Below are 27810 nucleotides of genomic sequence, written 5' to 3'. Positions count from 1 at the left end.
TTCAAATATTTTCTATGTGTTAGGTACTGTTGTGGTGAATTAAACCCGGATTTCTGTCTCCTATGGCTTAAATTTTACTGGGGCTATTTATTACACATTTTTCCCCTAGCTTGCTCCATAGCTTATACTTTTCTCCATTTGTAAAGTACGACTTAAAGGAATTAATTAAAATGTTTGTGACTTGTAAAATAATCTAATTACGGTCCCCAAAGTTAGCTACGATGTATTCTTTTTAAGGTTATCTACTAAATACTCACATGATATTAATGTTTCATAGATCGTCTGGTTCCCTAGACATATCTGCTCTACAAATTAGGACAAGTCATTTATTTTGATGATGCTGGAATCAGATCTGTAAGAATTGGGCTGTTTCAAGAGAGAAGAATACCTGTGGGTTTGTTTGGACAATGGACTATAGTTTGGGTTGTACTAGTCCACTCTGGCTATACTTCTCTTCTCATTTAAATTCTGGTGTATATTCACTTCCATCAACATCCGTACATATCAACTACTGGTACTTATGGGTGTTGGTTGCTTTGGGGTGGTTTTGGACTTAACTATATTTGTTTTCTATAAGTCTAATAATTGTAAAATTTATAACATACTTTTCCTTCTAAGGCATTTGTAGTGCTTCACACACATTATTTTATTTACCCAAAATTGATCCTGTGGAGTAGAATGAATGGACATTTCTAGTCTAAAATAATAACAAAAAGTTGAGATTCCTGATAAGGATTAAATGTACTCAGCAAGAAATTTGGTAACTTAGTAGTTACAATCTGAAGCTTAGTGTACTTTGCAGTGAATATTGGTACCATTCAAACTATGATTTTTTTTTTTTAAGTATTAACCTTAATACAAGGATCATTATTCACCAAATAGCTATCGCATGGGTGTACTATGTGCAAGGAACTCTGTAAGAAGTTGTACATGATATATAGTTCCTGTGTTAAAGGAACCTACAGTCTTGTTCACACCTTTAAAATTCTTAAAGAAGTATAGTAAATAGTTTTTCTTAAGTTCAGTAAATTAAGTTCCTTGGGATGATAAAATCTCAGGTAGAACTGAGGCTAAAACCTAAATATGTTCAAAATTAACAAAATATCCCCTGGCTTTGGTAGCATTTCTTTTTTCATTATAGGATGTTTGTATACATCTTTGTTTTTCTGCCTCTACACACTGTGAGTCTTAATGCTTTATATGTGTGAAGAATAGTTTAAAAATAGGTTAGAAAGAAAATAATTCTTTCATATATTTTTCTATACTTTTGTATAACCCCAAGGGAAGGCTTCCTTGTGTCTTTGGTATCTGTAGAAACAATTACAGAGAAATCAAATAGGTAACTTGCAGGGAAATGTTAAGATTAATGCTCATTTTCACACTTACATGAGAAATATAAAGGCAATTATTATATTACATTGGAAAATAGATAACCAGTTAAATAATGATAGATCAAGCTATAAAAGCACATAGTTAATACCAATGTGTATTTGTAAGTATGTTCATAATGGTTAATATACTAGCTGTAAGAAAAGTTTTTGGAAATTACCTCCTTTGTTTCGAGGGTGGCACTGATAATCCTATTGTTGAATAATATAGGTCACATTTTCATAAACAACCTTGTTACGACATGCAGTGTCTTTAATATCTGACACCTGCCTACTTTTCTACCTTCCTGCATGACTGCTTGCCTCCACGCTTAACTCAAGCTATTCTTATCTATTTTAATGTTCTCTGTGTATACCAGTGAGCCTTACAGGCAGGCTTTGTATATCTTTTCTTTCTCTCATACACACCTTGCATATACCTATGGTGTGTGGTTATCGAGAAAATGTTTCTCTTCAACAATAAAAGGAACTCAGTGAGGACAAACTGTTTTTTTTAAATATTAATGTTTCCAGTACCTACCTTTATGTCTCTTTTGTAGATGGGTGAATTTAAATAACTGAAATGGGCTAAGATGAGAGATTTGAACTGTATGAAAGGATGGTTAAATTTGCATGTCTTTTCTTCCTGCTCCGTAACCATGGCTTTGGCTCTCACTTGTTACCCTACAGTGTTTGCCTCTTTGAAATTTGGAAGAAAATGAATATACCTGTATAATGTACAAATTAATCACTAGAGGAAAAAAAGTACTATTCGGTTGAAATTCTTAATTATAGTGAGAAAATATTTTATGTCATGAACTTACCTGTCCTTACAAAGGATACAATCTACTAAAAATCACAATTGGGTATTTATAGGGAAAACAGTTTTTTCCATTAAGTGAAACAATTCTGTTATATCCCAAGTCCAAAAAAAGGGTGGCATTTTTCTCTCTACAAAAACTTCAATGAATATATCGAAGGGAATTGTCTATAACTATACCGTTCTTTAAATTTTCTGAAGTCTAACAGATACCAAAGGTAAAGTAGAGCTTTGCATTATCTAGTCACAGTTTAAGAGGTTACATTTTGGCATCTTACATAAATTAATCGTTATGGAATCTTTAGAGGACATAAACTGTGTAAATGAAGAGGTAAAGCAGTTCTATTAAACAGTTCTTTATATTTTGGTTAAACATCAGTTAGAGTTCTATTTTGCTTTACTAAATTTACCAGTAATTCTGGTAAATTCTGGTAAATTCAGCATGATGACTATTGAATTATAGGAGTAGTAGCATCATCACACAGTCTAACATTTGCAAGAGAAAATTAATTATCTGAAAATTGGAGGCTTATCCTGAGGTTTTAAAAATATTTTCATCTGAGATTTTAAAAATAAAAAAAACATGCATATTTATTTAGCCTCTTAATGCATGTTATTTCCAACCAAGTAAATCTAGTTTCATAACAGAGATTATTTAAGAGATTTGGCTTATTTTTCCTTTTGTTGGTAAATGTGCCAAGAGTCTGCTTTCTATAAGACGTGTGTCTGTTTCAACTTACTATTTTGATTATGAGTAGTTTATTATCCAGATAGACCTTCAAAAATAGAAGATTTGCTAAAGAGTTCTTATGTATATGGTTGAATGCATATTTTAGAATGATTTGGGATTTATAAATAGCATGTAAGATAATATTGGGAATATGTTAAGTATAACATATAATGCTTAAAAAAAAAAAGGAAAGGAAAAAAGATGATAATATTCTAAGCATCTCCAACAAGGAAGTGAGTGGGTGGAACATTTTCAAATGCTGATTTGGCTTCCCTTACAACAGTGTTAACATCTTTGTATTTAACTGACGGAGGTTCCAACATTTACACTGCCCACTTAAGTTTGTCCTAGGCTCCCAAGTTTTACTACTTTACAAACACTGCCTTGAGATTCCGACTTCCACACTTTGACTTATACCTTTTCACATTAGGGGTGTGAACTTCCTGGGGGGCAGTTCTTTTATGTTTGAAATTGCTCAGTTTCCATCTGCTTTTACTTGACTTGTGGTCTTGAAGATCATGCTGGCCCATGGGATACTGCAGTGTGCCGAGAGGATGTGGAGTTTTGTCAGCCAGTGAAATATGTCTGGTTTTTTTTCCTTCTTCTTCTTCTTTTTTTTTCAGCAGCTTTCATACACTCCTCATCCTGTGTGGTCTTCACTAAACTGAATTTATATTTAACAGACCTACTCACCCTCTTTATCATCTTCTATGACTTGGCCTTTTTTAAGGAGAGGTGTGTGGAAGGAACATCTGAGCCAAAAAACTGTAGTCTTGGCAATTGGAAAACCTAAACCCGAAAGCTTAAAGTATATATGAGTGTGCTTCAGTATTCACAAATGTGTATTTTCTCATGCAGAAGAATATCATATTTCAGATATGTACAACTGTCAGAAAAATTATCATGTCAACAGTAGACTCCAAGTTTTGTCTGTGATCCACATGACTTTTTTTTTCTTTTGCTTGTTTTTAGGCACTTCTACAGTCTTCCGTGAAGCAGCAAGTAGAAGCTATTGAAAAACAGTACATTTCTGCAATTGAGAAACAAGCACACAAGTGTGAGGAGTTGTTAAATACTCAGGTAATAAAATTGTACATCCATTATATATTTATACTTTTCTTCTGACTCTCCTCCCCTGAGAGCTTTATAACTGTTTATTCAGTTTCGTACCATTTACTTTCCTTGGTGTACTTTGGAGGAAAAAAATATGCTTATGTAAACTCAATGTTAAAGTTTGGGCATTTCATGATAGACTAAAAATAGAGCAAAAGGGCTAAGGTATGTAGGACTCCCTCAAATTAATGATTCCTATTTTAACTTCTGGGTTTTAATATTATTTATCAACCGAAGCAAATAGATGACTATAAATGTGCTATGGCACATGTAATGGTTTCAGTGGTATAAGATTTATAAATATTTGAATTTTTAGAAATATTTTTGCTTGAGTTACCTTTCATTGTATGTAGGTATTAGTTCCTATTTGAATTTTTGTTGATTTTTCTTTCCTTGATTTAATGTGTTAGAAGGCATTAAAGACAATTAGTTGATTTACATTAATCAGTTGAAGAGCATTTTTGGATGTGTCATAGTACAAATAATACATGAAAGAAATTCTCAGCAACACCTTGGAATAACAAAACTTGGTGGGTGAAAATAAAATCAACTGTATTTAAAAGACCTATTTGATATCATGAGAAGAAAATATACTAAGAATTAGGAAAACAGAATTAGGTATAGAATTGAAATGGTGATTTGTAAATATGCTAACACGTCCCTAAGATTGAGATCAGTTCTCTTAAATATTTTTCAATGTGATTTTAACAAATGGCTTGGAAGAGGAAATACACCAGGAATTTTATGTATTTGATATAACATACTCTTTTGGGTGGTGATATACCAGCTTGTCAGAGGTACGAAGTTGTATGACTTCATAATATAACAGAAAAATCACAGAGAAGAATTAAGATGATGGGATCTGTGAGACAGCATGAAGCATGTATTAGCCAGGACAGGTTAGGGTATGCCCTAAATTCTCTGGCTTCAGACAGCAACTATTTGTGTCTTACTCATGCTACACATACATTGAGGTTTATCTTGGGGCTCGTTCTCATGTTGTCCTCACCCTAGGAAATAAATAGCCTGATAGTATAGGTCTTACGGGAAACATTACCTGTTATCTTTGCAGAGGGAAAACAAGTCCAGTAAGATGTCCTACCAGTAATTCAAAATTCTGGACAAGAAATGACACTTCTATTACCAGTCTGTATTCACAATGCTGCTTCCCCAGTCATAACGGGGCCAGCCAGCTAGTGAGATCTTACCGTGAACCTGAAAGGAAGAGAGCAGGAAATATTTGATAAATAGCACTAATATAGCACAGTCTACTCTTTTGGTCACCAAATAGTCACAGTCTCCGTTTCACAGGCAAATTTGCTTGTCCTTTCCTTGTGGATGAAAATCTGAGAGTTCTAACCAGCTAATGCCTCAAGCTCAAAAGTCCGGGAGCTCTGATTAAAGGTGGAAAATTATGTGCTACAGTTTCTAGAAACATTATCAGGTCCAGACATATAGTTCTTTTTGACCTGAAGAACTAGAAACTAAAATTTATGAATTTACCCCCAACAAATCTAGTATATAGTTGTGAGACAAAGGTAAAGGGTTGACTGTAATCTCTCTCAGTTGGAAATATTAAGAATCTGAGATACACAGCTGTCATTAATATGTGACAATTGTAAAATTTCAATGGACAGATTAAATAAGAATCTCTGCCATGGGGGTAGGATTGCTCTTTGATTTACCGGATTCTGTTTTCAGGGTTTAGGGACAAGTTCTCCAGTCTATTGTTTATGATTTTGTAGGTTTAAAATTTTTCAGTAACATTGTTGGAGATACCATTTTTCAGCCTGCTTCCTGTCTAGAAAATTGGGAGCCATGGGTCATTTTAGGTAGCAAATTGTCGCAGTGAGGTTAATGGTTCTTTAGTTTCTTACGTGTTTGATTAGGGTCAGCTTCATTTATCAAAGACAAGCCAAACCCAGAGTTATTTTAGAAACCCGCTTCCTAGATTTAATATGTTTATATGCTTTCCACCCTCATGCTTGTCTGTCTGTCTGTCTGTCTTTCTGATTAAAAATAACTTCATTTATCAAACCTGGGTTGAAGAAATCGCAGTGGTCTCTTTTCCCCAAGCAATTTGGTCCAAATGAAAGTATATGCAGGACAGTCACAGCCTTGTTGTATCTTTGCTTGGAGACACCTTGATCAATTGAATCATTAATAGGGAGTGTGACTAACATATACTTGCTAGGCTGAATTTAGTTGCTGCAAGGCTGAATTTAGTTGGTCTTTGTTGCTCAAAGGCCATCTCAACTATTTCTTTTATAAATTGAGGTTGGGAAGGTGGTTGTCTTTGCAAGTCCCCAAATTTCTGAACTTTTCTATTACCTGTAATGCAGTACTTGTGAATTATTTTTTTCTTGTGAATTCAGTGCTGAACTTGTCTTTTTCTTATAATGCCTCATCAAAAATAGCTGACAGCAGAGCTAATAAATGATTTCAGTGAAATTGTAGGTTAAAAATTAACACACAAAAATCAGTTGTGTTTCCATATACCACCTGTGAAAAATCAAAAGGGAAATTAAGAAAGCAGTTCAATTTACAATAACATCTTAAAGAATAAAATACCTAGGATTAAATTTAACCAAGGAGGTGAAAGATTTGTACTCTTGAAAACTACTGAACATAGCTGAAAAAAATTAAAGATAACCTAAATCAATAGAAAGACACGCATGTTAATCAATTGGAAATATTTGATGAAGAGCATTCAGAAGTACCTCAGAACATTTAGCGGATCATAGGCTGTTCAGTATAATGAAATGCTATTTAAAAACCAAACAGTAAAAGGGGATATCATTAGTAGATAAAAGCATGTAAAATGTAGAAATGGAGATCCCACACTTTTCAAATTATGTTTCTTGAGATACCATTTGGAATACATTTAATTAAACACAATTAATAACTGGGTGGTTCCTTAGGAATCATTTAGTTTGACGTGGGTCTGTGTGTGTGTGTGTGTGTGTGTGTGTGTGTGTGTGTCTTTCTCTGCCTCTCTCTTTTTCAAATTAAAATTTAAGGAAAAGCAAGTTAACACTAAAGCACGTTCTCTGGAGTCCGACTGTCTGAATTGATCTCTGATATTGTCATTTAACTATGTTATTATGGAATGTCCCTTAACCTCTCTGTATCTCATTTTTCTCATCTATAAAATATACACCCAAGTAATTCCTACCTCATAGGATTCTTATGAGTATTATATGACATCATACTTGCTTACATAAGGTTTCCTTTTTGAAAGCATGCTTAGATTTTTGATCTAGCTGTGATTTCTGTTAGCATTTGGCAGTTTTATTTTTTCAAAAACATACAGTTTTCCTATAAAATTTGGAGAATTCCTTCACTGATTTTGAGACTTCCCATATTATATATTTTAATTTCAATTTTTCTGTAATTAAATAGAACAAACAAAAAATAATATACTAGACACAGTATCAAGCTTTAAAAAACAGTTTTGTAGGCAAGAACAAGTTTTTTTCTACTACCCTTCTGGATTCTCTGGCTGGGGCCCTGTAAATTGAACAGGCCCTGTAAAAAGGGCAGATTAAGAAGAGAAAACCATACCAATTTATTTGCTATAATTTTACATGACATGGCAGCCTTCATAAGGAAATAAAGACCCAGAGAAACAGTTACATCCGAGTATTTTTATAGTAGGATTGATGAAGAGTGGAAAGTCATGGGAAAATGTGGTAGGACAAAAAGGTTAAAAGCTAAGGGTAGTAAACTAGGGAAATTTAGCAATATCTGTTCATTTGGATTTCTCTTGGCATCCCTCTGTTTAGAAGTAAGGACGCTACATTTCTCTGGGTATATGTGTAGAGTGAGTACTTCTAACAAGAGGGTCTTTAGGTGGGAAGGAGCTGCTCAGAGAGTCCTTCCAGCACCTGCCATTTCTCAAAGTCCTTTATTTTAAAATAGTATGTCAAGGTACCATATTTTGGGGTAGCATGTTTGGAACCCTTTCAGTATCGTTATAACATATTTGCTCAGGTCTTTTAAATTTGGGCGGAAAAGTTACAAATAAAGTTAAGTCTCAACTTCTCTGTGATATTTCCCTTCCCCCTCCTTCCTTAAAGGACCAACATTATACGGACTTCACCATGTTTTCACTCTTACCTTCATGTCTCTGTAATTGTTTAGTATTTAGTTCTACTTTGTCCTTAAATTCCTCCAAATGTTTTTGTTATTTACCTTTCTTATTGTGATGTAGTCTTATATTTACAAGTTGTTGTTCTCTTTTACTTCTTGACTTCTTTCTGTCCAATATTATAGTCTCTACTTACATTATAGTCCCTACTAATTGAAAAGTATAAACTTTATTAATATTTGCTTTTTCTGAAAATGTTTACCATAATTTGTTAATGTAAATGCTATGTAAAATTCTATAATAGTTATTTTCTCTGAAGATATTATTCCATTGCTATTAAATCTCTATTTTTGCTTATGATATATGTAATGGTAGTTTGACTATTGATATTTTATACATAATATATCTTTTCTCTTTGATTGTTTTTAATAATTTCTCCATACCTTTGATATTCTATAATATTACTCTGATAAACTTAGAATTTATTTTTGAATTGCTTTTTTTATACTTTCTGTGCAGACATGGCAGTGGTAGCTAACTACACACCAAAATTTGTTCTTCCTCTTACTTAGTATGGAGTTGTCACTGGCTAGCTGCTATCCCCCCAGGGAACCTTTTTCTTTGCTTTTATGGGGTTGATGCAATTTATAAAAGCCTGTTTTTGCCTATGTCCTCCCATGTCAATAAAACAATTGATATGAAATAATCCCTTACAAATTTAACAGTTTAATTTATATTGTGACTTTCCTAGATAGTAAACAAAGTTCGAGTAGCTTAGCTTTCACCAGTGATTTGTGAGTGAAAGTAACGTGTGTCACTACCTGGCCAGGAAGGTTAATAAGTTAGACTCTGTCTGCCATCTCTTTCCTCTTACGAGAGAAATGGAAAGATCTTTGTCAATGACTGAACCACAGGCGTGAGGAGATAGGGCCTGTGAATTACCACTTGCGGGAAATCTGTCACTCAGGAACATTTCCATGTATAAAAAAGAAAACTTGTGTTAAGTGACTGACATTTTTGCAATTATTCGTTGATAGCACCTATCATTATCTTAATATATCAAGACTCATTTAGCTTCATTATCTTTCAAAAACTTTTTTACCGTTAATCTACTATATTTTTTTCAGACCCCAAACTTAATCACAGAAGTGATTAAGAAACCTGTTGCAGAAGTTTTAAAAAATAATTGAGAAATACTATCATAACAAATAAACATAGGTAAGAAGTCAGACAGTTAGGATCCAAAGAAGTAAAAGTTTGTGTTTTGTCTGTGTGTAGGGCAAGGTGGAAGGTGAGAGTTCGATTTAGGTGAAAAGTGGGTAACATTTAAATATTAATATATGAAAGTATCCAAAAATATAACTGAAAAGAAAAAAATACTCCCACATTTAAAGATTGGTTTAATTTTAAAATTTTACTTTGACCTGGAATGCATTTAAAATGAAGGAAAATTATATCTGGGTTCAATTAAGATTAAAAAATGGTGATTTATGCCTGGTCTTCTGTATATCACATGATTCTTTTCTGTATGGCACAATCATCTGATCACACTTGGCTTTTCTTTTGAGTAACACTGTATTACATCTCCAGATCACAGGGATGTTTTAAAATATTCTCTGCATTCATTTAGAGGAAAATTGGTAATGATAGATTGTTATAAGACACCCACTCTCATTCTACTTGAGCAGAACAGAAAAATATTGTGGTCTTGGCACCTTAAGTATAGAAAAAAAAAGAAACAGAGAAAAGTACATGGAGAAAATAACTAAGAGCAAGAAAGTAGAAATAAAGCAAGTGACATATTGTTAAATCACACACAAGTGAGATATTCCTTAGAAACGACGAGAAAACCATTTTCCCTTGTTTAAGGTATTAATGTTAGAGCTGAAAATCAAACCTTTTTTACGGGGGTGGGGGAAAGGTAATTTCTTACTGGCCAGATAGTATGGAAAACAATTAAATGGAGATAACCCAAGGGTTTCGAGTATAATTAGTTAGCATTTTGGTAATATTATGGGCTAAGATACTCAAATTAATTTTGTGTATCCTAAGGTTTATCTACTTTAATCATTCCCCCCCCCCCCCCGCACAGTTTCCTTTAAGGCTTACCATCCAGTTTACAAATCAGTTTAAAATGTTAATTATTTGTTTGTAAAGTGAATTTTAAAATGAGTATTTTAAATCAAAATTTATTAATGAGGATATAGCCATGAAATCATACTATGAAATATGTCAAATGTTATTTTATGTGTAATATTGTAATTTGCATGTGACCTTTTAAAAATGAATATATTGCGTTAAGAAAGCTGTATGTATATTTAAGTACCTAAGAGAATAAATCTTAAAAGTTCTCATCACAAGAAAATATTTTGTAACTGCGTGTACATGTTTACTAACTTATTGTGGTTTACTAACTTATGTTTGATCATTCTACAATATATACAAATATCAAATCATTTTGTGAAACTAATACAATGTTGTATGTCAATTACATCTCAATAAATAAGTGCAAAAGATAAAGGCAAATTAAACAAACTCCAATAGTCAAACATAAAATTAGGTCACTAAATAATTCTAATATTTAATGAGGACTAATTATATTCTAGTTATTTTTCAAAATGCTTACTACACATTATCTATTTATCCATTCATTTATTCACTCTTCATTCATTTTTCAGATGTTCTACAAGAACAACAAACACTTTTGCAAGTTTATTCCAAGATTTGAAGTAGGTTCTGGAGATATAAAACAACAAAAAAGTCTATGTCCCCAAAAGCTTACCGCCCACTGTGGAAAGACAAACTAGTACCAGGCAATTACAATAAAATAAGAGAATTTGATAAGAAAAGGATAAGCACAGGATGCTATGGGTATCTTTGGAGGACCATCTAATCTCACTTTATCCTATCACATCTGTGTAGAAACAGCATCAGTCCTTCCAATAAGTAAAACTATCATGACAGTAAATACCCTGTTTCCCCGAAAATAAGACCTAGCTGGAAAATCAGCTCTAATGCATCTTTTGGAACAAAAATTAATATAACACCCGGATTATATTTATATTGTTATACCCAGTATTGTATTATATTATATTATATTATATTATATTATATTATATTATATTATATTATATTATATTATATTATATTATATTAATTATGTTATATTATATTCCCGGTCTTATAGTAAAATAAGACCGGGTCTTATATTAATTTTTGCTCCAAAAGATGCATTAGAGCTGATTGTCTGGCTAGGTTATTTTCAGGGAAACACGGTATAAATGGTCTTATTTTCCTTACCCTGTAAGAGTTTCAGATCAGATTGGATTTAAAAGCAAAATTCAATTATTTTCTACTTACAAGAGACTCATAAAACAAAATGACACAGGCTAAATCGAACAAATGAATATTGCCTTTTCAATCCAATTCTAATAAAAACAAAGCAGAGGTAGCAGTACTTTTGTCCAAGTAGAAGTTTGGCCAAAATTTATTAAAAGATATGTTATAAGTCCATTTTTATTGATAAGACAATCCATGATGGAGAGATAACCAGGAATTATTTACTTAATAATCACAACAGTTAATACCATCAGTTCAGTATTTATGGTGTCAGGTACTGCACTAGTCCCTTCCATGTGCTGTTTTATTTATTTCTTTATAAAAAACAGTATGATATAGCAGCAGTGATAATTAGTGAGTCGGTATGATTTAGTAACTTTACTAATTTCACATATCTAATAGGTAACAAAATTTGGTTTGATTCCAGATCTAATGTACAGCAAAAAATATCAGAAGTTGGAGAATTTAATAAAAATTCAATGGAGATAATTAAACATACCAATGTGTTCATGACAGATGATGTTTTTAAAAGTAATTTTATAATTCACTATTAATAGGGGTTCCAAAGAAAGAGGGAGAAAAAAGTTCACTTGTCACATTTCATAGTATAGGCTTTCAGTTCTATTATAAGACCCTGGCAGCATTCACAAACATACTTTTTGGAACAGTGTCTTTTATTTATGAAATACCAGTATTCTACTGAATATAATTTTTGGGATTCTGAAATAAAGTTATATTATATTTGAACATAATAATTTACAAAATATAAAGAATACATGATAATGGAATTTCTCTTTGTCACATGCCTAGAGAATTCTTATAAAAATGAAATGACATGAAATCTGAATAAATAATTTAAATCAGATATAATACAGTATAAATTGAAAGACTCCTTTCACGTTATAATGCAAAATATGTTAGTTTTTGTTTCTTCATTTGTTTATTCTTTTTCCTTTGTTGTTTTCAGTTTTATATACCACATACCAGTGAAGTCATATGGTTCTCGACTTTTTCTGTCTTATTTCGCTTAGCATTATAATCTCAAGATCTGAAACCTATATAACTTTACTAAGATTTGTCACCCCAATACATTTTAATTAAAAAATAATAATAATCCTTTAGCACTTTTGAATTTTTAAAGTCCTCCTTATAAACTTAGTAATCATTATTTATTGTCTACTATTCTTTATACTGTATTAATTGCTTTACAGCCAGGTAACTTTATCCCTACAATACTCACCTGAGATAAGCTTTATTTCTTCCATGTTACCCATAACAAAGCTAAAGCTTAGAGAGGTTAAATATCTTGCCCAGGATCACAGCTGGCAAACAGAAGAGCTCAGATCTGTGATTTTAAATATTGCATTCCTATTTTCACATTGTATTCTTTGCACCACATGCATTTAAAACAAAACAAAAAAGATGACTCTCTAATCACACTTTTTGGCACTCCACTTCAACTTTACTGTCCAGGTAATCATAAGTCTAGTTTACAACTACCTAAAATACTGACATTATTATTTTTACTTTAGAATTAGGCCTTTTGAAACTCAAATAGGCCATAGTCTTTATTTCAGAAGCAAATGAAATGTACTCTGGACACTTGTCAGCCCTCTTATTGCATTTCACTCTTTACCAACAGATCTTACAGGTTTTATTAAAATAAATAATATTAAATTCTGCAACATTACTTGTAAATAATGAGTTTTTCCTTCTAGTAAAATAAGTTACAAAAATGTAGATTTTTATGAAGTTCTTGACAGAAATTTCAGTAGGTCAGGTATAAATTAAGCAGATGATTACAATGAATATTTGACAACGAAGCTAATTTACTCCATAAGATTAGCATGTATGTATGTATGTTTTTACATCTGTTAAAAATTGCCTATACCCTCTTCTTATACATTGTTATCTAGAAAATAAGTAGAAAATTTGATACATTTACAATTTGTTTCTAGATTAAATATTTCTGATTTTTTTGTGTATATGAAACTTGAAACTATTCTAGGTAGGTTTAGATCAAGTGGATATATTTTAGCACTGTTGTCATCTGAGCATTGATGCCTAAATGAAAATTAAATAGAAATGAGGAAAGTAAAAGTGTAGGTAACTCTATTGTTGAAAATGTTTTTGTTTTATTTTTCCAATTTTAGATGTGTAATATTCATTAGGCAAATATTTATTTGACATCTGTATTATCATACACCCCACTGAGTGCTGGTGATATAACAGCAAATAAGGCATAATTCTTTCCCTCATAGAGCTTTCAGTTTGTTACACTCAGAGTTTACCTGTTCCTTGGGAAATGAAAGGGAAAAGAAAAAAAGCCATATAAGTATTTATATTTTATTTTATTTCCCATCAATTTGGTCTTTTCCCCATACTTGTGATTATAGATTATGTAACATCCTCCCAGTTTTACTTAACATTATTACAGATTTTTTAAAAGTTTTTTCAGTACCCTGTAAACTCACTGAGGACTATATTTTCATTAAATATTCTTTATTCTCAATACCTTTAATTTTGGAGTCACTCAGTAAAACAATTTTAAATGCACAAATGTATTTTTAGTTCTCAGATTTGTACTACTGGTTTTCTATTGTAGGAAGCTTAGGTTAGGTCCAGTATTTTTCCCAGTATACAGAATGCTGCAATGACTAAATAGGCCATGTATTATTTTTTTCTTTTTTGCATTTTTTTTTCTTTAGCATAGATGTCTAGAAGTCAAATTAGTTACATGGAAAGAATCTCTGTTACTGTGTTATTATTATTACTCTTAATATTATTAACAGTTTAAGGCTTTGTAATATATGTTGAAAAAATTGTGTGTGTACCAATTTATAATATATGTAACAAGAAATATAAAAAGGTACTCATTTACTGAGCTTTTACCAACAAATTTTTAAACTTGTAATTTAGTAAGTAAAACCTATTAGGTTTATATGATGGTTAATTTTATGTTGCAACTTTGCTAGTCTCAGGTGCTCAATTGTTTGGTCAAACACTAGTCTAGATATTATTGTGAGGGTGTTTTGTAGATTTTATTAACATTTGTAATAAGTTGACTTTAAGTAAAAGGTATTACTCTAGGTAATATGAGTAGGCCCCATCCAATCAATTGAAGCCTTAAGAGCAAATACTATGGTTTTGCAAAAAAAGAAGAAATTATTTCTCAATGTTGTAATATAGAAATCCTGAGTTTCCAGCCTTCCCTAAGGATTTCATATGTGCTAGCCCCTACAATAACATGAACTAATTCCTTAAAATAAATAAATTTTGATGTCTCTCTCTTCCCCTGTCCCACTTTTCCCCTCTCTCCCTCTCCACATATTCCATTGGTTCTATGGAAAATCTTGTGTGATGCAGTTTGTAACTTTGTATTTATTTGCTTATCTTTGAGCTCACCATGACCTGATAAGGATGCTTAAGCATTTGTCATGCTTTTATATAGGAGTACATACTCAATGCTATTTGTCTGAGTTTTGTTTAGCTTTTTATATATTATCTGAAAGTGCTGGAAACCTGTATTTGCATCTGTGACTCTTATCACCTCTATTGCTTTAGGACATGCCGAATGTTTCCTTTAAATTATTATGTCTGTAGGTAGGTAGGTTCATAGGTAGTAGGTATTGAGGAATTCTTGCCATCTTTACTGTGTATATCTAAAAGGACATACTATAATTACATGAAAATTGTAAAAGTATTCTCATAAATTCAAACAGAATTCACCCAGTTATGTTAATTCATCAATTTTTTGGTAATTACTTTTTCATACTGCAATTTATTTGGATAACAGGTGAAAGGGTAGATTCAGAATCCAAATTTTACAAGAATTGATGAAAGATATTCCTAGCTCTTTTTTACTTCATTTCATATATAATGGTTATAAAACAATAACAATACTCATTTTATTACTTGAGTAAGAGTTATGATGTTATTATTCTAATCTATTCTTAGTATAGCATGTATCGTCAGGATCACTTGAGTCTCATTCTTATGAAATGGGCAGAAAAAGTGTTCCTTGAGACCATTTATCGGCCTGAAAAAAGACATTTTATTACCTGCTAATTATTGTCCCAAATGTACATAGTGATATGTTGGCAGAATGTGGCTAGCCATAAAATTATTTTTCTCTCTTACCACACACTTCGCTTTTCTTCATTCTCTACATATAGTAAATTTAAGAGAGTGAATAAAAAAAGTGAAATTTTAAATAGAAATCTACTACACAGTAAATAACACGATTACTTTCTATTTCTCTTGAATGTATTCTTTGAGAGAATAGGCAAATTGTCATCCTCATTTAAAATAATATAAATAATGTTCACATTAATAAGAAAGCCACAGAAAGAATAGTCCTGCTCATTGCTTGGGGAACAATTTGTAATGACAGGAGAAGTTTAGAACGCCTTAATTTCTGTGTAATTATTTCTTCTCTAATTCCTGTGTTTTATTTTTTCTTTCACTACTCTCCCTCAGTACAAATGTCATTCTTTTTTGACAGAGGACATTGTTAAAAGAGAACAGAAGAACTAGAGTAGTGAAAAGATTGCTGTTGCGTACCAACCTGCTGATAATATGTACGCAATTGCCTGTCTAGGTGTGGATTGTGATCAAGGAACTTGCAAATAAAAACGGTGAAACGTTGCGTGTGATCTTTTGAGGCATAAAAAAAAACAAAACAAGAAATGAACTAAGTACCCCAGACTACCAATGGAAAAGTACTCTTAACTTTAAAAAGGAATGTTTCACACAGTGGTGATTGTAATGATGGGTCCTGGCATGATTCCAGATGGATTGCTAAAGAAGAATGGTAACTTCTGGAACCAAGATCGATTTGCTAAGAAAATATCATCTGGCTAAACTTATCCTTTTGGGGGACAGATTTGCTAAGCTAATGAGTCAGGTAAAAGATTATCTAAACTTTAATAAATTAAGTCTCTCACAAGATCATTGTGAACAAAAGTATGAAATTTCTGAGTTAAAAAGGCATTAGAAAAGTAATTGGCTAAGTGACCACCCCAAATATATAAATATATAGATGGACATCCGCTTAAAGGAATGGTCTATAGTGAAATGCCAGAGTGCTATCTTCATAACTTCATTCAATAGTGTTATCAGTGCTTTGGATGAAAATATTGAAAGCATTTTTTCACATTTGTATATGACATGAAGTTATATTTAAAGTATTTTTAATGGCCAGAGTAATGGGGCTGAATCCAAAGTGAAATTCAAAATGAATAAATATTAGTGTCTTATGCTTAAAACTTCAGCATTAGTAGAGGATTAGGAGCCAAAATCAGCCATACAACATATATTTAACTTTTAAGGATTTTATTTAACAGTGAGTTTTAAAAACAGGTTTTTAAAACCTAATGTAACTTTAGTTTGATGTAATTGAAATTAGCTTTCTAAGGGGGGAATTGGGGACGAGGGGAGTTCCATTTTTTATTGAACTTCGACCAAGTAATTCCTTTTAGTACTAGCCATCATATATTTAAAGATTACGTTCACATTGGAACATAATTTAAAGGACAATGTATACGGATTGAAAGAAATGTATGGTATGAAGAACGATTGAAGGTACTACTTGAAATAAGTTACCTGTTTGGAAAATTGTTATATGAAAAAAAAGATTAGATTTATTTTGGATCAGTAAAGAACTAGAGTCAGTGTATTGAAAGTAGAGGGAAACATTTTAACTCAAGAAAATGCAAAGTTGTGTTAGGCTTCACCTAACTATATTATTACATTGATATGAAATCAGCTGTATCATACCATTGTTACCTGTAAAATAGCTATTTCATATGTTTAACCTAATATAAAGAGGGTAGTGAGTGAGTAGTTTTCCTCTGAGTAGCAAATTTCCTTTCTCTGGAGTAACCTTGTCAGAGCATGCTCAGTCACACATGGATAATTTGTGGAGGGGCTTCACGCATTGGATGGTAGTCAGATTAAGTGTTCTTTAAGTTCATTTCTGGCCCCAAGATTTTCTGATTCTAGAAACTGAATTTAATTTTCATTCACTGGGCATTTGCTGAATGGAGATCCAGATAGATATGCACATGATGTAGTTGACATTATCATCCTTGACTTAAAATGTCGTTTGTCTAGATACATAAATACTTTTTACTACATTTAAGGACATGATAAGAGAGTATGTTATGTAGTGTTAGGCCATTTGCTTCAATCCTTCACGGGAATGTTTTTAAAAATAATTTCAATCGGTACATTGACAACTTTTTAAAAAAAATCACAATTTTATTTCTACAAACCAATATCTTAGATATTTTCCTTCAAAAAGATTAATATTTTCTTTAAAATATCCACTCTGGATAAAATTAATTCTTTGGATAGAAATAATTTCTTTTAAAATACTTTTTTATTAACTTAGAGAAGATAAAGTATTCAAAGTAGATTGCAGAAATAATAGTAAAATGACTGCTTATTGTAGAAAAGTTATCTTGAACACTAGTTTCAACCCATTAAATTTCTTCTCTTTGCGCTCAGATTTTTAAAATAATGTATGTTCTGTTTCAGGTGATAACAATTTTGATGAAAAGGAGACATGAGAAAGATCTTTATCCTTAATGTATACTTAATACGATAGTGTATAATATCATATAAGCAATTAAATAATTCAGATTGGAAAGCTATTTATTATTTCTGGTATCTTACAATTAAAGTTTATGAATCAGAAGTTTGATGTTAGATGAAAGTTTTATTACTTAGATACTCAAAGCAAAGCATTGTTTCAATGGCCACAAGGATTATCTGAATCAAGCTCTGAAATATTTAAATTTGCATCATTTGAACTACTTTCAAGGTCTTTTTCAAGAAATGGTAATCCATTAGGTATCTCAAAAAGTATTTATATACTTACAAGTTCTCCATTTATCCCTATGTGTCTTAACCATTATTATAAAGCCTATAACACTTGATAGTAGGAGTGGCATTGAGAGTAAATAAGTAGATAGGTGAAGTGAGGATGGAAGTACAGACTGTGAAATTACCCGATTTACCGTAAGTAGCATGTATAATAAAGCATGTACAATTACATGTGCATGCTCTAAGCATTTTATTGACTTATTTAATATTTATATTTCACTTTAGATATTACTGGAATGAAACACATAGATTAGACTACCTAGAACAGAGCCATATGAGGAGTCTGCAGTTTTGCCCCAAATTGTAATCCTGTCCACTCTTCTCAGAGTAAAAGAAAGACCTAGAGTCAATGGAAAGTTTTCTAGTGCCAGCAGCTTCCAGCTGTACCTGGGCAGCTTCTGTTTACCCTACAATGCTGTACTGTTAAAACCCATGAGTCAAAGGCTGCCAGGAACCCACCTGTAGTCCAATAAAGTTTGGTTTATAAGGTTGCTGCAGCAAGGGATAATACATACCAAGGGAACTATGAATGTCTCTAAAAGGGGGAGTAGAGAAGGATAATTATAGGATTTGAGGGGCTAACATTAGTCATAGAATGGTCTTGCAGAGATTTGTCAGAATTTATTTTTAAAAAGTTGCTGCAACAATCTGTGATCTTTCAAACACACGAGTCTGTCTAGAGTTGCTTTTAGTTTTTTCTGTGGTCTTATCTTGAAATATAAGGATCTGAGTGAAGTATTGTTAAAAGATTTGACCTCAGATAGTCCGTTATGGACATCATGGCCAGGTCTGGCATGATTTCATTTTATGACTCAAGTGTGTTTTACAGAATGTTTTTTGTTTCCACTTACTGTTCTCCCTCTTGATCTAGTTGTCAGTAATATTGTTTTTTACTTTATCAACAAAATTGTTACCTTTTTCTGTTTTTTCCTCAAGTAAACAAGTTATCATACTCCTGAGTTCATCAGTTCATGGCATATTATCCTATTGGGTCTTACAATGTGTGTGTGTGTGTGTGTGTGTGTGTGTGTGTGTACATATATGAAAATCTCATCATTTCACATTACCTTCCCTCTCATTGGGGGAATCATTTTATTATGTGTTCTTATTTTGCAATCTGTGTGTTATTATTTTGGGTGCATGTATTTTTATTTTACAAAAATGGTGTTATGTATAGAACTCATTCTTTTCCTTCTTTTTACCACTAAGGGCTATGCTTCTAAGATCCACTAAACATGATGCTTTTAAAATTCAAAAGTGTTCCTATGTGTACATATAATTCTTATGTTTTAATATCCTTATACTATGTGTAAATCTAAATTTATTTTTCTAAATTGCAATACCATGTTTCTTCTATTCACTCTCTCATAATGGACATTTAGCTTGTGTCTTCATTCCTCACCAACCCAGAAACTTTTATCTGCCCTTATAAGTCAGTGCAAGAAAAAATGTTTGTCTATCAATTATCATCATCTCCATCCAAGAGTGTAGTTGCTGTATGACAGGCTATGCATACATTTAAGTTCTGCTGATTTGTTCTCCAGAATGGTGGTGGCAGGCGACAGTCCTACCAGCCACGCAGATTCTTACATCCTCATTTTCCCCAAAAGACCTACCATTATCTAGCTTCTAATTTTTACTCTTGTAATAAGTGGTACTTCTGTCTTACTTGGCATTTCTTATTATAAGTTTGTTAATTTGGGGAATTACCTTTTCAATAAATCACCTATTCATTAGTCTTTTATTTTTAATTGAGGTGAATCTATTTTTCTTGTCAATTTGCAGGGGTTCTCTGTAAATTTAAATATTAATCCCTAAAGGGTTTTAGATAAAGCAAAGTACTTTTATCTGTAAATAGGATACTAATTTTTCCATAGTGTCCATTGCTAAATAAAATCCCTAATTTTGATGTAATGCAATTCCTCAATATTTGTCTTTTGGCTTATACTAAGTTTAAGAATTCCTTTACTGTCTTATAGCTAAAGGCTTACCTGCACATTACTTTTTTCCTACTAACCTTACAATTTTATCTTTCTCATTTTGGTATTTTTATTCCTATAGAATTTAACTTTGTGTATAATGTTAAATAAAGATTCAGTATCCATTTGTATGTTTCTCCCTAAAATGAGCCACGTTTGCTAGTAGCATATACTTCCGTCCGGCTCCTAGTTAAAAAACCTATTATATATATGATTTTTCAAGTGTGACCATAGGCAGTTACAATGGCTTTACCTGGCAGGCTTGGTGGGGAAACATTTCTGCCCCCTCACTAGACTTGGTACACTAGCAATGGATTGCAGTCTGAACGGAGTTGCATTTAAGTACTCAAGCCCCACCGGCTGGCCATGCTCTTCACATAGCTGCATTCCTAGCTCAGGGATCTTCATTCCTGTGTCTCTTTATTTGAGACCTTGGGTAGAGGTCTTCTTCAGGTGCTTCTCCTGAGGCCTCTTTATTGGTTGGTGAACGGAGAAAGCTTAAAGACCTGTTTCCCTGCTCTGTCTACTCAGTACTTTTCCATTCCTTTTCCTGCCGACCTTTTTCAGCCCCCACCCAGGGGTCCATAAAACTGCCAGAGACTTGTGGTCAGGGCTCCTACAGCAGTGAGATGACTCTTACTTCTGTGCTACTTCCAATGACCTGTACCTTGTGCACAGTTTCATGGGGGGGGGGGGGGGATAGAAAAGGGAGGAGTCACGCTCCTTGTTGCTCCATCGGCAACTCCTATACCTGAGCATTCTCTCTCCAGTTCAGCTGAGCTCCGGACAATACTAAGGAAGTGGTTCTCAGAGTATAGTTTTTGGACCAACAACTTCAATACTAGCATCACTTGGGAGCTTGTTAGAAATGCAACTTCTTAGCACTACCCCCGACTGTTGAATCAGACACTCCGCCCTTGGGCCCATCAGGCTCTCTTCACAGATACTCCAGCTGATCCTGATGCAGGGCTAAAGTTTGAGAACCACTGAACTGAGAAACAATTTCCCCTTTACACATTGAGGTACTTCTTTATATATTAAGTTGCCATATATATACATGGATCTGCCTCTGAGCTTTCTGTTCTGTTGCATTAATTCATCTGTTCCTGTATAAATACCGTACTATTTTTATTACTATGTTTTATTCCAAAGTGGTATGTTTTATTAAATGGTATGGCAAATCTCTGCTCTTCTCGATGTTTGTTTTTTTTCTTTTAGCATTTTAAATATTTCACTCCGCTCTTTTTTAGTTTGCATGGTTTCTGAAGAGAAGTCTACTGTAATCTTTGTTTTTTTCCTCTTATACGCAAAATGTTTTTTTCCTCTGGCTTCTTTCAAGATTTCCTCTTTTTCTTTGATTTTTCTGTTATTTGAATATGGTACACATAGGTGTAGATTTTTACTATTTAGCTTGCTTGGGATTCTCTGTGCTTGCTCATCTGTGTTTTGATGTTATTAGTTTTAGAAAATTCTTGGCCATTATTACTTCAAATATATCTTATTCAAATATTTCTATTATTATTTCACATATTACACATTTAATTAACATTTAAAATTGTCTCATAGTTTTTGCTGTTTTTGTTTTGTTTTCCTGTTTGTTTTTTCTCTTTGAACTTTAGGAAGTTTTTATATGTCTATCTTTATGCTCATGCTTTTTTCCTTGTGTAGGTTGACTCTACCGATGAACCCATCAAAGACATTCTTCCTTTCTGTTTTGATTTCGAGCATTTCCTTTTGATTCTTTCTTAGAGTTGCCAGCGGTACATTATCCACCTATTCTTACATGTTATCTTTTGTCCATTAGATTATTCACCATACTAATCATTTTTATTTAAAATTCCCAGTCTGATAATTTAAAAATCTTTGTCATATCTGAAACTGGTTCTGATGCTTTCTTTGTTCCTTCAGACTTTTTAGCCTTTTAGCATACCTTATAATTTTTTGTACCTATGTGTGGTGACGAATGTTACACAGATTTATTGTGATCATTTTGCAATATATGTAAATATTGAAATATTCATTATATTATATACCTGAAATTAATGTAATGCTATATGTCAATTGTACTTCAATTAAAAAGAAAAATGAACATATTGTATCATGTGATAGGAATTGAGATAATAGACTTAGTGGGAAGTTTTGTTAATTTGGCTAGGAGTGAATAGCTGTGTTTAATGTTTTCTGTTGTTGTAAGTTGCCAGAGAGGACTCATATTCATTAAAGGCCCTTGTTTTTGTCTCCTTTGTTGTCTTTGGCTTCCCTGAGGACTTGTCCTTAGATAGAGTCTGCATCTTACAGCTCTTTCAGCTGTTGTCCACAGTGACACTAGCATCCTGTTGGTTTGGTGATAAGGTGTTGGGGAGAAGAAGCATTCTTTCATCTCATGATTAAATCTTTGTCTTTTAGTGGGCCTGAGACCCACAGTATTTGTTGGCTTTTCCCATTTCTTTTATATGAGACAAGATGGCTAGAGGGGGATAGGATCTTGGTGATGCCTTTCCTCCAAGTGGAAGGTTTTATAAGATTTGATAAAATATTTTCACCTAAAGAATAGATCTTTGTATGCTCTAGGCATAATTCACAGTGGGTACTTTTTCTGCTGGCCTTGCCAGAGCCATGAGGGGAAATTTGTTGGCTCTTCACACTGAGATCCTGATAGGAGTTCTGGGGGTGGGTGGGGAGGAGAAAACCTATCAAAGTGTGGGGAACACCCTAAGACGTTAGCTCCCAAGAGTTGTCACTCTCATACTCATCCTCACTCAGCCTCCAGCAGTTCCTCAAATTTACCGTTTAAAATGTTCCTCCTAGTTTATGTCTCCAACACCTTCTGCTCTAGGTAAGAAGCTCTTGGTTGTGTCTCACTGGATTTACCTCTCTCTGTAGATTTTGGGGTGGTGTTTTGCCCTGTGATAGTTCTCTGATGGATCTAAGGCACATCATTGATCATAGTAAGTTCAGGTTTTTACTTGTTGTAAGAATCAGAGTGATCTTCCAAGCTTATTACATATCAAAGCTGTAAGCAAAAGTGTGAATATATGTTTTATTACCTATTTTAGCAAATTTGTTTTATCCATGAAACCTTTTCTTAGATTGAAAGCTCTATTAAAGACTTTCCTTACAAATAAGGAAATAAAAGCATATGACTAGTTACTCTAGTTGAAGTAGGAATGGGATGTCTAGTAATCTGCAAGACAGAATTTGAAAACTATTTTTCCCTTCTATAAACTGATCAGGATGAGGACTACACCCTCATAAGCATTCTATTGTTTTTTTTGTCAAACATGCTGTCTTTTATTGAAGTTAGTATTTAATTAACATTGTATTTTGTAGTATCTAATGTACTTACTCATCATTCACAACATTTACTGTGTGCCCTCATATACTTCGTAGAAATATAATTTGTTTTAGGAGGAAAGAACAGCATATATTCTATTTTAAAGTATGTATTTTATGTGACTGTAGAAAATAAAATATTCTGCTTGAAGAAATTCCCCTTCTCATCTAGGGAATATGTTTTTCTCGCATATGGAAGAGAAAGAGGCGTTATCTTTTTATTTTCTATACTTTTTTTTCCTTTATGAATGTATAATATTTTAAGAATATATGTTAAAGGTGTTTGTTTTGATTATTTTACTTCTCAGCTATAAGATATAAAAGATGTGATAATATTTCCCAAGATGTTATTCACCGAATCTGCATTTCATAATTATAAGGTTTGTGTGAGAAAGTTGTTAGGCCTTTCTCAAGTCTTCTAACAACTTCATAGTCTTAAAACTCTCAGCTAAATTTTGAGGAGTGGGGCTGGGAGTCTGATATATAATTCTTTTTATTGACTTTCCAATTTCTGTCATGTTATATATGCTTCTGACCTGTTTTTCAACTGAACCAGTAATTTAGTCCATTACTGGTCTGTGTAAATCTTAGCCACAGCTATTTCCCAAGGTGGTTTTGGGTCTAACGAGTGGTTGGTGTTGATGTCCAGCAGGAAATCTTGCAAACCAGATGATTAGTGTGGTTCAAACTGTAACCTTGTTAAAGCATTGGTCAGGTTGCACTTAGGAGAGTTATTTAATTAGTTTTCCAATAATATTTGTGTACAATTTTTAGGTGACCACTACTTTTTTTTCTTTCATCATAGTTCAGAGAAAGACAGTTCCTTCTTGTTATCAGAGTCAGGTATTAATCAAATACTCTCTTTTTAAAAGTTATCTTTAAGCAGTCATTTTAATAGCTGGTAGGATTTCTCTCGAATGCTAGTATCTACAGTGTTATCATAAACTTAAATTGAGAGCTAAAAAAAAATATAGGCACAATACTTGAAAGATTTTTTTTTTTTTAAATACAAGAACGTTCTCTGACTTCAAGAAACTAATAGAGTCATTATGGGAGACAGATATAAAATGAATTATAATACAATATAATAAACAATATACTAGTGTTAGAAACAAAAACCTCTGGGATTACAGATAAGAGAGCAGGAAATTTTTCTTGAATTTTTAGGAAATAATTCAAAAGAGGTAACATTTAATGGTGCTTGAAAGATTGCTTTTTACTTGAAGAGAAAGTAAGTGTATTCTAAGTGAACAGAAGTAGTATGAGTTCAAAAATAACTTACAATGTGTGTGTATTTTTTCCTCAAGTTTATTGAAGCATAAATTACGTAAGTAAAATCTACCCATTTTAGGTGTACCACTTTTTGAATTTTGACACTCAGTTTTGCGACTACCACCTAAAAAAATATCATCACCCCCCCCCAAATTCCCTCCTGTCCTTTTGTAGTCAATTTATAGATGGTTTCTTAAGATAGAGCAAGTAGAATTTTTGAGTGGATTTTTTTTTCTCTTTACTTTTCTGATGTTGAATAATTTCATCCTGTATAGTGTATTTTGCCAGGGAATTTTTTTCTACCTTTCAAATTTGGATTTTTTAGATCGATGTCTTAGTAAGTTAATTGAGGAAAGACTATTACAGAAGTTAATTGTTTAATAATTTACAAGCATGCATTTATTTTAATCTTAAATTACAATATATTTTCATTAGTAAAGGTAAATGTGATTAAAAACCATAATGGTAAATGCACTGCTTTGTTTTGTGACTTTTATAAAGGCCAAGGCATGACAAAGGGACAAACTGGTGGTTTTAAAAAAGGAGAAAAGGATAGGGTGGAAATAGAACACAAGGAGGAAATAATTAAAATGAGTATTTTTGACATACTTAATGCAATTATTGAAAACAGCATTCTAAATATCTGGGGTTCTTTCTGGTTTTTTGTTTTTTTTTTGTCAGTGTCATTCTCATCACATCCTTGTATAATTTGTAAAAGCAGGTGTAGTTACTGCCCTAAAGAAGCTCAGAGTTTGTAATAGGAATCTGATTTTTAACATTATATTTATTTTCATAAAACATTATTAGAAAAGAAAAAGTTGACAGTCCACTGAATTTCCTATAAATAAATTGTGTATATGTTGGAAAGGAACATAAAAACTTATATATAGATACAATTAAATTTTTCTACATGAAAACATTAGAGATTACTATTTAAGAGATAATGCACTCCATTACAGAATGGATATCCGTAAGTGAATTCTCTATAATGAAGTACATACTTCGTGTTGAGGTAAAACTTATTTCACACCCACAGTTCCTGTGAAAGAGAGATGCCCTGCCCATACTGTAGATGTCCAGTTACTTGCTCAGTCCTGTAATTGACTGTGACGAATCGGTGTGTCTAATTCAGTATAAAATTATATTTAGAATTTTTAAGATTCTAAGTATGACATTTTTCAATCTCTCTGAAATATTAATTCCTAATTATTACATTGTGGTCAGGGAATAATATTTAAATGCCATTGAATCTTTAAATGTAAAAACGACTCACTAATTGGTGAAATTTCATAAATGTTCCCTGTGTTGACGAAAAAAACATCCAAACCTATAGAGAATTTTTAAGAGTTTAGTTGAGCCAAACTGATAATTGCTAGGCAGTGAAATCTCAAGGGATTCAGAAAATGCTCTGGAGAATAGCAGTGTTGCAGCTTATTTTATAAATTATTAAATAGAAGAAGGCAGGGTAAGGAAGGTTACATGAAATCCATTGATGGAAGGCTAGGAGAGCAGGAGAAAGCAAGTGGGGAAATCTCTGGGACTCAATAAAAAATAAAATGGAGAGACACATACCTCTTTTACATTGGTCAATACATGATTAACATTTACATAGAGACTGGGAAACAATATAACAATGCGGTGGGGTGGTCCTGTCCTGAGGGGTATGGAAAAGGAGATTACTGTGATATAATATTTCAAAGGTATGTTATTTTTGGTGGAAAAATACAATAGACAGTCTCACTTAAGGTAAAGATTGACCTTTGTTAAAGAAGCTACTGGCCTAGGATGTGACTGTCCGCCATGACTCCCTTTTTGTTAGGAATTTTTATGTTCAGACCATCCCCTGTGGATACTTGCAGTCTCTGAGTTTGTAAAGCCCTTCATGCAGGCCTCTCTTGGTCTTGGCAGGTTTAGTACGTGACCCTCTTTTTATCCGTAGATATATGCTTGAAAAGAAAGTGTATTCCACTATTGGTATCATGGTGTTACACATATATGCATAATCAAGCCTGTGAGTTACGTTCAGATTTTAAGTTACCATACTGATTTTCCAACTGCTTGATATGATTATTGAGAGAAATGTGTTAAAACCTCCTATTCTAATAATGGAACTTGGTTTTCCTTTACAATTCCGTGAATTTTTGCTTCATATATTATGGGGCTATGTTATTATGTACTTACAAATTTAAATTTGTTCTGTCTTCCTGGTATCATTTTTCAGTGATACCTTTATTCTAAGAATACCGTTGGTCTAAAGTCTATTGTTGATAATAATATGACTAAGTTTTATATTGCTTAGAATTTGCCTAAAGCTTTTTACCACTGATTAATTATTAGCCTTTCTGGATTTAGATATATCTACTATAAACAGCATATTGTTGAATTTTTATTGTTAATTTTGCTGGACAATTGCTTTTCTTAAATAAATTTTATTTAGAGCAGCTTTAGAGTCACAGTGAAACTGAGGGGAAAGTTGAGTTCGCATATAGCACCTGCCTGACACATGCACAACCTCCTTCACCATCAGCATCCCACACAACTAACAGTAGTACCTAAAAAGTTGTAGTTTGAGATTTTTGAAAAACGTAGTTTTTGGGAATTACGGCCCAAACCTGCAAAAATGATAATGTGATTATGAGTTGTCAGGGAACCTTTTCCCTAACCCTCCCGCCAAACTCACAACAAAAAAAAAGACCTAGTTTAACAAGTTTCCCTTTAGATTCTCATTGTAGCTTTATGCAAGAGTCATGAAACTCCTTTTAGTTGACATACCATAGTTTATTGTACTGTACCCCCTTGTTGGACATTTAAAATGTTTTGGGTTTTGCATTTTAAAAGGAATATTGCTATATACATCTTTATGATACTATTTTTATTCT

At 32.6% G+C, this 27810-nt stretch overlaps 1 protein-coding gene across 7 annotated transcripts in view; it reads left to right on the top strand.

Annotated features, from left to right (window-relative positions):
* The window catches only part of CCDC91 (coiled-coil domain containing 91), a 326862-nt gene that overhangs the window by 204447 nt on the left and 94605 nt on the right, over nucleotides 1–27810 (top strand). For all 7 annotated transcript variants that reach the window (XM_074325866.1, XM_074325865.1, XM_019737205.2 and 4 more), the window contains one exon: nucleotides 3890–3997. In XM_074325866.1, coding sequence (XP_074181967.1) covers nucleotides 3890–3997 — 108 coding nt within the window. The remainder of the gene's footprint in view (nucleotides 1–3889; nucleotides 3998–27810) is intronic.

Source organism: Rhinolophus sinicus, linkage group LG02 (genome assembly GCF_036562045.2).
Source record: "Rhinolophus sinicus isolate RSC01 linkage group LG02, ASM3656204v1, whole genome shotgun sequence".
NCBI classification, from domain to species: domain Eukaryota; kingdom Metazoa; phylum Chordata; class Mammalia; order Chiroptera; family Rhinolophidae; genus Rhinolophus; species Rhinolophus sinicus.
The sequence above is the reverse complement of the archived record's forward strand: the minus strand, read 5'-3'. Positions and strand labels throughout refer to the sequence as shown.